The following is a 13,621-nucleotide window of genomic DNA, read 5'->3' on the forward strand; positions in this document are numbered from 1 at the left end:
TTAAAGCTGCTTTAAAAATTGGTACACATATGCCAGATGCCAAGCTTAATTTCATTGGAATATGATTGAGTTAAATCAAGAAGTTGATTAATTTATTTTTAACACCCTACTTTAACCCCACATGAAATAGAGCTTAGATGAATGAGCTATTATTTTTTTGAGCTAGCTATTGAGCTAACAAGATTAATGGTTCTCTTTCATTTGAGTGGAAATGATTGCTAGTGTACTGTGAGTTAGACTTTGGGCCTTCAGGGGCACATCAAAGCCTTAAGTAGGAGATCGTGTGAGACCGTAATTAAGTCTCATGTATAGAGTTGTGGAATAAGTGTGATCATCAGCTTAAATGAGTGAATTACTATTAACTATGACTTAAATATTTTAAATCATTGATAGAATCCAACAAGTTTATGGGTTAGTTACATATGGGCTATATGTTACAATGAATAACAGAGATGGTCTAATCTTAGCAATGATAAGACGATTGGAAAGGGCTGTTCATATGATGCCAAATCCTCAACTAGGACACACATGTTGATTATGTTTGAATTTGCACTATAAGTAAGAGTTTTGAGTCTTGACCGAGACTTCACCGGAGACTCTAACGCCCTACTTTTGTCTCACACAGAGAATTGTGGGCTAAATGATGATATTTTTAAGATTAGACTAGTAACCTATTATTAACTTCAACTAACGGATTTGAACCATAGATTGAAATTTCATTTCTTATCAGTTGACACGGATAAAATTTCATGTCCTACCAACCAACACTCGAAATTGACATGAAATGACACTTTCACCTCAACAACAATCGGCAATGACAAGTCCATGCAAAATCTATCACCTTCGTGTATTCGTGAGATAGTAATGACTTTTGTTAGGTCCAGAGACAATAAGGGCCTCACACGTGATCCACGATGATGCTAATTCCTAAGGGCTTCACTCGTGGTTAATGACGACACTGAAGGCTTTGCTCATGATCCGCAATGATGCCAAAGAGTTTGCTTGTAACCCATGATGATGTTACAGCATTGATCGTGCTGTGTGACAATGGCAATTTGATAAAACCTTAGCTCTTGGTGTATGATGCTCCAGTGAAGGTCTCACCATCTTATACCTCCATTCTTTCCCTCTTCTTCTCTGCCTGCTCGGCACACCCCGGCACCAGTACTCGGCAGGTTCCACACATATTGAGTTGACCAGGCACTAAGACACCGATTAAGGTCAAAATTTCAAACCCAATTATTGGTCCTAACAAAGTTAATTATATTCCCTAATTATATTCCCTCATCTGAATGTATAGTTACTATCTTATATTAGCTTGCCCGCAATCATCATTAAAAATGTAACTGACGACAACAATAACATACAAGAACACAATCCACACAATGTAGAAAACTCACTCTAATCTGACAGTAAGACTCCTTGATTTTGTTAAGCATTAACATGTCAATTGGCTTTGTCAACGGATTGGTTTGAATAGGTGGCCAAGTCTGATAGTAATGTTGTACCCATAAGAGGCACCTTGAGATGTCCTGTGTAAAATATTATAGCCAAAAGTTAGATGTAACGCCAAACAGTGAGTAATGAAGTAACAAGAAAAATATATTATATTTGTTCAAGATGAGTAATTAATAATACTTAACTACTTTCTACTCGGACCTTCATATTTAAATGAAAAATGTGAAGTCTACAGTTCAGTAATTGATTTCCGAAAATTCCAAGCCTCCGAATGTTCGATAAAATTTTGATTTAATAAACTCCTCATATTGATGATAGACCAAAATCAATAAAATTTTGATTTAATAAATCCCTCATATTGATGATAGACCAAAGGGAAATTATCCTTCGTCAAGAAAATATCCTGCATATTCATTCAATATGATTGAGTTGCCCTGGATGTCATTAAGACAGACCTATGGTTGAACAATGAGGATTCAGTTGTTGCCATATAAAATACCATTTTGGGAATTTGATGCACCCTAGCAAAACTCAATGCATGAAATCCTAGGTTAGGGAGAGAGGTTTAAAACATTGCTCCTAATATGAGTAGTTGGTTTATTACTGGTGGGTTTGGCTATTTTTGAAATTGCAAGCTGAACCAAGTCTGAAGTGCAGATGCAACAATTATGGTTTGAAATATTGAGTCGTGCCGCGCAAAACGTAAGTATTTCCCGTCGTTACAATTTCACGAGGTTGCGGAGGATGTCGCGACCCCGCGGCAGTCCTCTGCAGAGGCATGAAAGGTGACACGACCCTCCGCGAGGTCGCAACACTTGCGGTTGCTGTCGTGATTCAACCATGATTTTTTTTAGATTATTATTTTTTTAAATAGGTATTAATTATTATATAACTATTAATTATATATAATAATTATAAACATAATATATTATTAATAATAGTTATAAAATATTAAAAATTATTTTAAATAATTTTAAAAATTAATAAAATAATTTAAAATTTTTAATATATATTGATCCTTCCCCGGGACTCGGCATGGCAGGAGCTTTGTGCATCGGACTGTCTTTTTTTTTTATTGAAAATTGAATGTGAATTTAAAATAATCTTAAAAAATTCAAAATATAATTCTTAAACATTTCAAATAAATTTTAAAAAATTAAATTGTATTGGCACGACAAGATACAGGACTGAAACTGTATCGTTCCGGTCCGGGATCGAAACTTCAACACGGTTTGAAATTTTGCTACTATGCAAGAACCAAAAATGATGTGGAGAAAAATGTCATATCAACTAAGACAAATCACTCTCTGAAAGTTAAAATGTCAAGGAAAATAAAGATGTGTGATTTAAAAGAAACCAAAGCAAAAAAACTCAAACCTCTCCGCCATAAGGCAAAGTCATGACTGTAGTTGGCAAAGCTACACCATCCTGAAATTAGCAGTGGTAGGTCAAATAATCCACCATGAATTACAATCTTTAATTCATGAACAAAGCTTAATGCAATAGCGCAAGGTATAAATTTTGCCTACAGCTTGTATCAAATTTGTTAAATGCTTAATTCTATAAACAATAAGGGAACTGGACACTTATCTGAAGTTTAAGAGGCAAGTAAAGCAGTTGCTACCTCAATACAGATTACTGATGTCACTTGGGCACCAATGTTAACAATACATGCCGTTGATAATCCATTCCCAAAGGCAGCAGCAAGACCTTCCTGGAAAAGGAAAGCACAAGGGATATATAAATCCAGCACAATCTAGTAGCAAACATAGAAAACCTTCAACAATTTTGTTTGAAGGTGCTGGAACATGAAAAAGAAAATCAATTAACTCTGTGGGCAATTAAAATAAGAAGATTAAAAAAGGAAAAAAATACAAAAATTAAACAACAACAACAACAACCAAGCCTTTTCCCACTATGTGGGGTCGGCTATATGAATCCTTTTACGCCATTGAGCTCTATCTCCTATTGTATCATCATCTATATTTAAATAAATTTTATCTTGTTTTATTGTTGCTAACCAAGTCTTTATTGGTCTTCCTCTTCCTCATTTGATATGCATGTTTATCATAATTTTACATCGCCTAACTGGAGCATTTATTGGTCGTCTTACATGTCCGTACCAAATTAAACAATGAACAAAAATTTTGAAAAACAAAAACATTGTAAAACAGGAAGATTATGTGATCAACTAAAGAAATCAAAGGTAATTTGTGTGGTTTATCTCAATGCATTAAGTAAACCATTGGCTACTTCATGGAAGTGGATCTTGGTACAAACAATTAATATCTGAAATGCTGTGAATTGCTAAAATCTGACTGGAAAATTACATATGAAGGTGCGTTTATAATTCAGATGCAACCATGTTCACAGGTGCATCGGCTAAAGCATGATTCAACATGGTCAGATAAAAAAGTGAATGTAGGCAGAATATTCATATCAACACTGCAGTTAGTAAATTCCAAAGTAACTTTGAACAATTCTTAACTATGTATTCCAGCGGTTTAGAGCTACAAAACATTTTGCAAGGTATATGTTGTCACTTTTGAGAAATTGCCCAAAAATGGCATTTGCACATTAAGATATGTACCATTTATTTAGAATACAGTGCAGTTCAGCAACTATTATTATCAAATTTAAATAAGATGAGCCCATCAAAAGTCAGTTTAGAACAATAATTTCAGCCAAATTATACAATATGGAGTTTCATTGATCAATAATTTTCTCAAAAGAATTGTTATGTAATTCTCAGTCATGTTACGAACCAGTGGCTCCACATCCAAAGAGTAATGTCATCCATTCATATTTGCAATTTCTAAACGGATACTCTAAGATGACATTATGATAGGATTATAGTTTAATCCATCCACAAAAAGTATTAGCTGACATTTCATTGAATACAGAGGGATGCCACATGATGATTGGAACAGTGCAATAATTTTAAAGAGATAACAGAGGGAAGTCCAAATCTTCTACAGATAAGCTACAACATCAACCAAAAAACATTTATCTCCAGAAGAAGATCCTAAAAAAAACTACTGACAAGAGCAACAGGATTCAACAACAACAAGACTATAGCAAAACAATAACGAATCAACAAACACAAAGAAAAACTTCTGATAAAATTAAGAGAATGATAATTGGGAAACAAATAGAAATTGCATCCTTTACCAAAAAAGAATGAAGCCTATTTCATTTATATGAACACAATATTTTAATGGCTGATATTTCTACTCCACTAAAGAAGAGCACAATATCTCTCATTAGTAGCCCATGTACAGGTGATTTGTACAGCTGTAGCCGACAAGTATATCATTGACACACCTGATGTACGACCGCCATGCTAAAATTCAGTTCACCCAAAACAATAGACAACATCTCTTTGATTTCTGCAGAAAAAACGAGCAGTATATCAGAGTTTTATGAGTGAGGACAGGAAGCAAAGACTAAAATGTACGATATAAGATTTTTTTCCAAACATGAAAATTCGTTATGAACCATTTAAATTTACTTCAGTCACTAGTAAATTCATGCAATTTCCAAACATGAAAACTCACGTAAGAAACACAGTCTATAAATGCATAGTAATTAACATCTACCTTGAGATACCTTGTTTTAGTTTGATGACTCTACTACCAACTTGGGAATTAACCATTTCTGGTTATATGACCAAAACCTATTGAATAGGTGAATCATTGATTTTAAGGGGAAACAAAAGGAAAGGGCTGTAGATAGATGGAGAACATCATCAGATTAGCATGATGCATGTAGCTGTTTTTATAAGACTTCAGTTAATTCTAGGCTACAAAATGAAGTTTCAGCCTTCACAAAGATGTCAAACTTTAAATAGAAGGCATTGACATGATGAACATGAGACAGGACAAAACAATTATCATTGGAATTTGAAAATACCAAGTCTTTAAAGTTTGAAGAAAAAAATCATGTATATGTTGCAAGACAAGTGAAGCTATAAAGAAATTTATCTCATGCAACAGTTTGCCAGATAACATGGGCAATTCCAATGCACAACTAGAGTATTGAAACGGCCCAAATAATGGCATGCAATTTTTAATTAGCCTTTAACACAATTCAACCATCAACTAGTTGTTGTAAAGTAAGAAAACATCTCTAAACTCAGGCAAACTTCGTAATCTCTAGGGAAAAGACCAAAAAGCAACAAGCCATAGACAGAAATTTCTAATCATATCAATGGAGCCAACAAGCTAATTTAGCCATAAGCCATTTACAAAAAAACTCCAGATAGGCTTCATGAAAAAGATGAATCAATCCAAAGCATCGAGCAGATTGTAATGACGGATTTAAATATCATTTAGTATTGATCAACACATGCAAAATTTACTGGTCCATCTGTCGATCAACAAATGATAACCTCCGAAACACAGGAATTTCCTCATAAACTCCAAAGCATCTCCCAACTCCGTGATTTTCCCTTTGTGAATGACAAACGTAGCAATGACACTGAGCTACTCTGCAACGACAATGATGAGTTACTAGGCAACAACAATGACAACAAGTTCCTTTCCTCCCTCCAAAACTTTGACTTCAGCCCCGATTTACTTTGCAACAAATCCTGACTCCGGACTGTACTTCATTGGTGAAAGTGAGAGTGACAAAGGCCAAGGTTTCAAATGTTTTGTCTCATTTCACATCAGCGAATAGAGATCAATGAAGGCCTGGGTGTTGAAACGATTCCTCTTGTTTCCTCATTGGTGAACCCAAGAGTGACGAAGGCTAGGTCTCGAACGTAAATCGCTTCCTTCTCTACTTAGAGCCTACAATATTAGACAACCTGACACGACCCACATGATTAAGAGAGACAAATCACGAAGTTGACATCACATGAATTGACTTGTTTAGAAAAACAATTTATTTAGTTAATCTTACCTTATAGAATTGTTTTTTTAATAAGTATATAATTGGTCTACATTATTTTATATGGTTTTTGGTTGACCCAAATGACAAGATCCATTTATAACACTATTAACATGACACAAATTACCACCCCTAGAGACCCCTTTCCTCTTCTTCCCATGTTCCTGCCCTCCCCCTCGGTGTCTATGACACCGCATGTTGGCACGTTTCATACAGCACGAGCATATCTAGTTAGGCACATTTGATACTGTTAGTATTAGCCCTAGTACCAATTATGAGATGATTGTAAAGGGCACATTTTGTATCATATATCACTATTGATAAAAGGCAAAGGTTTTGGTTATTATATTTATTTCAGTTCAGTGTCAATTGAATAAGTATAATGATGTCCTTGGGTAGTAAGTTCTTATCTATACTATATCAATTGGTTGAATTGATAGTGAGATATTGTAGAGAACACTACTCTTAACTATTCCTAGTCGAGCATTAATATACAAGGACAATATTAATGCGTTGAAACTAGCATGTAGGTCAACGGATGACTTGATCTCACAAGTCATGGATATGAGATAATTGATTGACACATGGATATATATTAGAGAATATATACTGAATGACCCGCCATGAGAATGTTTCATGAATCGTCGTATGAGTGTCATGAACATTCTCATGTGACTATTGGTATGAATAGTCCTTAGACCTGAAGTTACTACGGTTCCCTACATAAGGAGTTGTATACTTTGGTATCGTCAAACGTCACCCGTAACAGGGTGGACTATAAAGTCGATCACTGGGTATGCAATGAATTATGCGGAGGGATGTGAGTGATGTAGCTGGGATCTATCCCTTCCATATGATGGAAGCGATATCTGTAGGTCCCTTGATTAGTAGGACACAAGAAAGCATGGTCATGCGTAAATGAGTCAATATGAGATATTGAGCTTATTTGATAAGTGTGTCTACTTGGAGATCAAGAAACACAAAGATTGATAAGAGGATGACACGGTCTATGCCTCATTGATCAATCTAGATATCAAGGATAGAGGGACCAAGTCATACATGATGATAGCCACGGACAGGTTTGGTCGAATCTCGACTTTCTCGTCACTTGGGTAGCAATGATGTCTTACTAGATGTCACTCATTGTTTATGTATCACAAATGTTAATTTGGGTACATTGCCAACGTTACGAGAGCCTATAGGATCACACACAAAGAACAAGTTGATATGGAGATGAGTTCATGTGATGAATCAATGGATTAAGTGTAATCCGAATTTGACTCATTGAGTTAAGACTCAAAGGGATCCAATTGTTGGATTGAGTTCAATTGCATGGGAATCAATGGGTTAGACTCATTGGATGAACTTGAGTTCACAAAGGAAGTTGAATGGTCAAAATTCAACCATTGGATTGAATGATTGATTTTGAGCTATTGGATTAGAAGATGAAAGGGTGGAGACTCTTGGTATACCATGGGATGGTTATATAAATCATTTTGGAAGTGATTTTCATTAGTTGTGAATGTGAAGAGACCCTTGGCATTCTTCTTCTTCCTTCTTCCTCCTTCCTCCTCTTGGCTGAAATCACCATTGTGGTTGCTAGCACAACCTTGTGATTTCTTCTCCATCTTGTTTTGTTTGTGAGACAAGCAAAGACAAGGCTTGTTAGTGTGGATATCGTAGAGGCGCGGACGCTTGAACGCGCTGAGATCTACACCGAAGAAAGGTTGCTGTCGGGATTGCGAAGGGCACGCAACGAAGGTATAATCCTATCATGTAGCTTAGTATAGATTATGAATAGAAAATATTTTTTCCCTTCGCATGGATTTGCTGGATAAGAGGATCTAGTAATTTTTCCGCTGCGTTTCCGCGTCTTTGGCGCGCTAGATCCCAACAGATACAACATGAGCATGTCTTATTTCGACCTAAGACAAAAACCCCGGTTCAAAGAAAGAGATTTAATTGTAATATAGCTAAAACAAAAAGTAATTTATCTGGCAAAAAAACAATTGAGAAAGATTCAGTTGTAATCTATGATAATAAAAAGATTAGCATGATAAATGTCAAACAAAAAAAAACAAGATTTGGCATATCTTATGTAGAAATATACCTGTTGATGTATTGTTATCCCTACCTACCCACCAAGTTTTATAGGATATGAAGAATTCGGAATGCTAGTTGTTTTAAATTGGAATAGGGTGCATAGGCCCACTTTTTTTCCCAATCACCAATGCAAAGGAAACAGGCATTCTAAAGCAAGAAAAATATGGATAAAAAGTATGTTTGTACACACATCTTCACTACCCATTGTTTACATTCTATCTACAAATTATTGAATGGTACAAATAGTTCAGCCTTACAAAGAGCTCAATGATGGGATACTATCCATGCATTCCGGCACAAATAATTAGGACACACACTACAGAAGCTTGATCTTTTTGAAATACTTTAAACATCTCATCAACATTATCTAAAAGTAAAGAAAATATGCAATCAGAAAGCATACCACGGTTGTCAAATGATTCTGGCAAAACAAGAATGGCAGCATATAAGTTTCTATCTCGAGGAGGAAGATGGAGCTTTTCAGTTAATATCCAATCCCATATATCATGTAAATCTTGCACGACCTGCAGAAAAAAAAATGGGCATTTATCAAAATTAACACTATGAACCATACAGAATACTTTGAAAAGAATAACTCCAAGAACTTAAGAAATAAACATTACAATTGAAGGAAACAATTGTAATAATCTTTCACATGGCTTAATAGGAAGAGTTTTTCCACAATTGGTTTATCTTTTTATTTTTAAATTTTATTAAGGCTAAGGACAATAATGGCCCCTGGTCTTTAGTAGGAAGATGCTTCTAGGTTTCTTAGTACCATGTTTTTGCCAGTTTCACTTCCTTTGTAACAACATAGTTCTGCATCTTTATAGATTGAAAATGTCATGGGAGTGTTGGACGCAATGTTCATAAAGTATAAATAAAGCACATGTCCAATTCAACTATTATTGCAACCATTTTAAATTATATTTCTGTAAAAATGTACAACATAGTAGGCATAATAGTCATAGTTACACAGACAATTGTCAAATGTAATAGGGCGGCTACCTGTTGTAGAGGATAATGATGTGAAATATTCAGATGCCCACGCCTTATAGGATGACTCAAACAATATGGCTCGACAGGAGATATTTTTAAAGCTTCTTCTCCACAAATAAACTCCTTGAAGATAAACTCTTCCCCATCCAAAACAGAATCAGAATCCTTTGGTTTAGACTCAGCACCCTTTTCCATTTCTTCTAAACAAAACATACAGTATAACCAAATAAAAAGAATATGGAATCGCAGCCTTGAATGGATAAAAAAAATGACAACAAAAAAGCGATGGACAAGATTAGTAGCATCATCAGTAAAAAAATATGAATATTTTATTTAATCAGTTTATCATAACAACTCATACCACAGTAAAAAGTTTACATGATTACTAAAAAACAAAAAATATCCAAAAGTTCTATTTGCAATTTTCATAAGATAATTAAAAACATAATAAGCAACCAAGCACCAGCAAACTTTTTTTAAAAAAAAAAGCAAGCAGTGATCGCAAAGATATAGTTACTCCACTAGAGACAGGATCCTAAATCTCACAATGGAAAATAAAAAGTGAAACAACAAATGGGAAATGTTAAACTTGTTTATATTTGATATTCCAAAGCTCAAAGGATAAATGATTGTATAAGCAAAGGTGCACTCAATTTTGTGACAAGAAGCGTATCCATACTAATCTTGAAGAATAAAAATAAAAGATACTGAATGATTGAATAAAAACATCATTGTTGCACAGAGATCTGTTTGCTTAGTTTACCAATAATCCATAGTTAAAACTAATTAACACAATAAGAGAACAGATCCATGTTAGCCAGCATTTCTAAATGAAAAATGTGCTCTATGCAATTTAGATCAAATGTTTCTGTTAGTCCTAGCAATAAATTCCACTTCCTATGTCTAAGATTTAATTCCTTGTGAAAAAAAATACTGACTACCTTAGCAAATGTGACTTCATTAAACCTTGAACAGGAGCAACCACGCAAATAAAAATTAGTATAATTTGTTTCTTCATTTCATAATCAAAGGCCTAGTAATTTGATATAAAGACACCATAGTTCATCCTTACCAAGGGCAAGACAAATAAAGTGAGGTTGGCTCTTAGTGAAATTAGAAAGGAACCAGTTTAATCTGATCATCTTTGCAATGCTACCATACCGATATATTGCCAAAAACAAGAAATTTGTAAGGATGTAAGGATAGATAAACTCTTAAATGTTATGATCTAGCATGATTACAGAAAACATGGCATGTAAGCTGATGTTACTTGTACTGCTGCAATATAATTTATTGATATACCAAAATAAAACCATTAGGATGCATACTAGGTCTCAATGGAAGCATAAGCAACTACTAAATAACAAAGAAACAATGAAATTGATATATTAAGAAAATGTTCAATTTTGGAAGAAAAAAAAATGAAATTAGTAGCATTTGATCTTTCACACAAATTTGAGAATGAAACAAATATACCAGAAAGTATGGCTTGGGAAGTGTCTACTTCAAAAGATGATTTTGGTTTTTTCTCCACTACAGTTGTCCAGGTAAAAGAAGTATCACTTCTGTTCTGATGAGAAGCATATCCTTCAACTGTTCCCATCTGTGAAAAAAAGGAACACACATATTTATACAATAATAGTAGGTGCAGGTTTGAAATGGAAAAATAAAATTCTTCTTTCACAGGCCTATACACAAAAATATCTGAAGATAAATAACATTCTGATTCAGCACCAGCTCTCACCTTAAGGAAGACATGTAATGAATTGAATCAGCATACACTTGAAACACTGTGTATCATATTTCATATTCATCTATAATGTAAGAGATTTTCACCCTCCACAGAAAGATTATCCCTTGCAACGGTAAAGTTGTTGCCGTGTGACCTGGAGGTCACGGGTTCAAATCACGGAAATAGCCTCTTGCAAAGCTAGGTAAGGCTGGGTACAATCAATCCTTCCCCATCACCCCACATTGACGGGAGCTTTGTGCACCAAGTTATCCTTTTTACAAAGTACCGCGCCTGCATAGAGCTCAATCCATATACTACAAAGACCATCCCTCTACAGAACTTAGCAATTTGGCACTGAAGAGTTGTGTCAAATTAGAATGATTATTGATTAAGGATTTAATAATTATTTATATTATACTGGAATAACAATAAATCATCTCAAACTCTTTTAATAAGAACCATAATTTATTAAGTATGCTCCACCTCCTGTACGAAGACTATGCAATGACACAATTGCATGCCACTAACCTACTTGCTCTGAAATATCACTGACATGTGAACCATGACTTGTTACATAAACCAACATGAAGCTTTATGAGCAAATGCAGTCTGTTCGCTGATCAGTATTCCTCCATATCATGTAATTCAAGAGAACAAGCAGTTGTAAATTTGTCCACATCACTAGGTGATGAAGTTAGCAATGGATGTTATCTCTTGTACTAGTAGGTTTTAGATAGAAAGAAATTATTGATCTTCATTTGTTTGCTTTGAACATCTGATTTACTCAAGTCTTAAAAATAAATCATGACAACAGTTACAAAATTCACAATTAAGGGTAAAATACCTTACGAGGAACAGAGTTACTTGCCACTTCATCTAGGTACGGAATCTTAAGCAGTGATGCAATCTGCAGCAACAGATAACCTCAATTAAAAGTTATACAAACATTCTCGAAAGGGAGAAGACCAGGAAGGAGGTGGTCAGGAGTTGTTACACTGTCATAAGCTCTCTCTCGATCCAGTTCTTGGACTGGAGTAGCTTGCTTGTTAAGCATCTGGAGCCAAACACAAAAGACAAGAGTATGGAAGAGATACAATTAACCATAGCACACCGTCAACCAACTAAGACATTGTTACCTGATCCTGCACAGTTCCCTTCAGTCCATCATTAGATCCCTTCTTCACATGCCGTGCTATGCAGTTGGGAATGTTGAATGGTACATGATGGTTAGCACATCCTATTCTAACATTTGCAGATCCTTCCATAAATAGGGCACACACAAGTATAAGTCAATCGTACAAAAAAAGGAAACCAACGAAACCTAAATCCACCATAATCAGTCGCATCAGTCTGTAAAACAAACACTTCTCGCGACATTATATTTGTAGTATCTTAAAAAGGTGAAAATCTCTCAATTGAAGGATACGTCGTTAGTTTAGAGCGGGATTACAACCCGGGTTTTCAAGCTTTTTACGGAATTATAACGCAAAGAAGCAGTCATTTAAAGACTATTTACCCCCTAAATTTGATCGGAAGATATAACCATTCCAGGAAATGAACTAAATGAACATCAATTAGGGTTTTTCACCTGGATTGATAACGACGAGATTGGAACCGCGCTCGTTGATTAGCTGGGAAGGCACGACGGATTTGAAATAATCCTGGAGGGGCGAAAGCCAAAATGAAATAGAATCATAAGTCGAAAGAATGAAGAAAACAACTCTGCAAGTCGCGGCGATGGACGAAGAAAAAGGAAGGCGCGATGGAGGAAGGAAGCGCTCACCATGAGGGACAGAGGGAGGAGGACGAGGGCGACGAGCGAGGTAACAGGACGCTGCTTGTGTCGAGGGACTACACCGTGTAAACCGGCTGAATTTAATTAAAAATTATTAAAGAATGTTATATCAAAATATTTTTTCCAATTTAATTATAATTATTTTAAGTTAATTAAAGTTATTTTAAAAACTATTGTAATTACTACAACAACATAATAATTCGTGTTTTACATTATACCAATCGATTAATTTTTTTTCTTTAATAATTAAAAAATTAATTTATATTTTAAAAAATTATTATTCTAATTATAATATATCAAATTAATATTTAAGAATGAAAATATAATCAGGATAACTAAATAAACATATATGATTTAATTTCGTATTATTTCAAGTTTTTTATATTTATCAGTCGATTTTAGCATAATACGATTAATGGACCTAGAAAATTCATGCTACCTAAAAAGCTCATGCTCTCAAATGTCAGTCCGACCTCTTTAAATTTAATAGTCAATTTTAACCTAATACAACTAATTGATATAAAAAATTTTGAATGATATGGAGCATAATCCTATATGTTTATATAGTTTCTTTGATTATATTCATACTCTCAAATATTAATTTAACAGAATAATAATTTTTTTTATCATAAAAGATTTTA

General features: G+C 34.5%; 1 protein-coding gene across 6 annotated transcripts in view; it reads right to left on the minus strand.

The window, feature by feature from the left end:
- The window catches only part of LOC122046704 (actin-related protein 9-like), a 34,189-nt gene extending 21,118 nt beyond the window's left edge, over positions 1–13,071 (minus strand). For 3 of the 6 annotated variants that reach the window (XR_006130362.1, XM_042607515.1, XM_042607514.1), the window contains exons 1-12: positions 12,969–13,071; positions 12,774–12,846; positions 12,322–12,443; positions 12,180–12,239; positions 12,030–12,092; positions 10,930–11,056; positions 9,463–9,653; positions 8,858–8,978; positions 4,783–4,847; positions 3,083–3,172; positions 2,836–2,886; positions 1,401–1,532 (exon numbers count right to left, since the gene is read on the minus strand). Coding sequence is in view for 5 of the 6 variants with exons in the window: in XM_042607515.1 (XP_042463449.1) it covers positions 1,401–1,532; positions 2,836–2,886; positions 3,083–3,172; positions 4,783–4,847; positions 8,858–8,978; positions 9,463–9,653; positions 10,930–11,056; positions 12,030–12,092; positions 12,180–12,239; positions 12,322–12,443; positions 12,774–12,846; positions 12,969–12,971 (1,098 nt within the window). In the remaining variant the exon portion in view is untranslated. Of the gene's footprint in view, positions 1–1,400; positions 1,533–2,835; positions 2,887–3,082; positions 3,173–4,782; positions 4,848–8,857; positions 8,979–9,462; positions 9,654–10,929; positions 11,057–11,197; positions 12,008–12,029; positions 12,093–12,179; positions 12,240–12,321; positions 12,444–12,773; positions 12,847–12,968 lie in introns of those variants that run through there. The other 3 variants (XM_042607516.1, XM_042607518.1, XM_042607517.1) reach the window with 3 other exon arrangements.
- Between the last annotated feature and the right edge of the window lie 550 nt (positions 13,072–13,621).

Source organism: Zingiber officinale, chromosome 2B (assembly GCF_018446385.1).
Source record: "Zingiber officinale cultivar Zhangliang chromosome 2B, Zo_v1.1, whole genome shotgun sequence".
Taxonomy (NCBI): domain Eukaryota; kingdom Viridiplantae; phylum Streptophyta; class Magnoliopsida; order Zingiberales; family Zingiberaceae; genus Zingiber; species Zingiber officinale.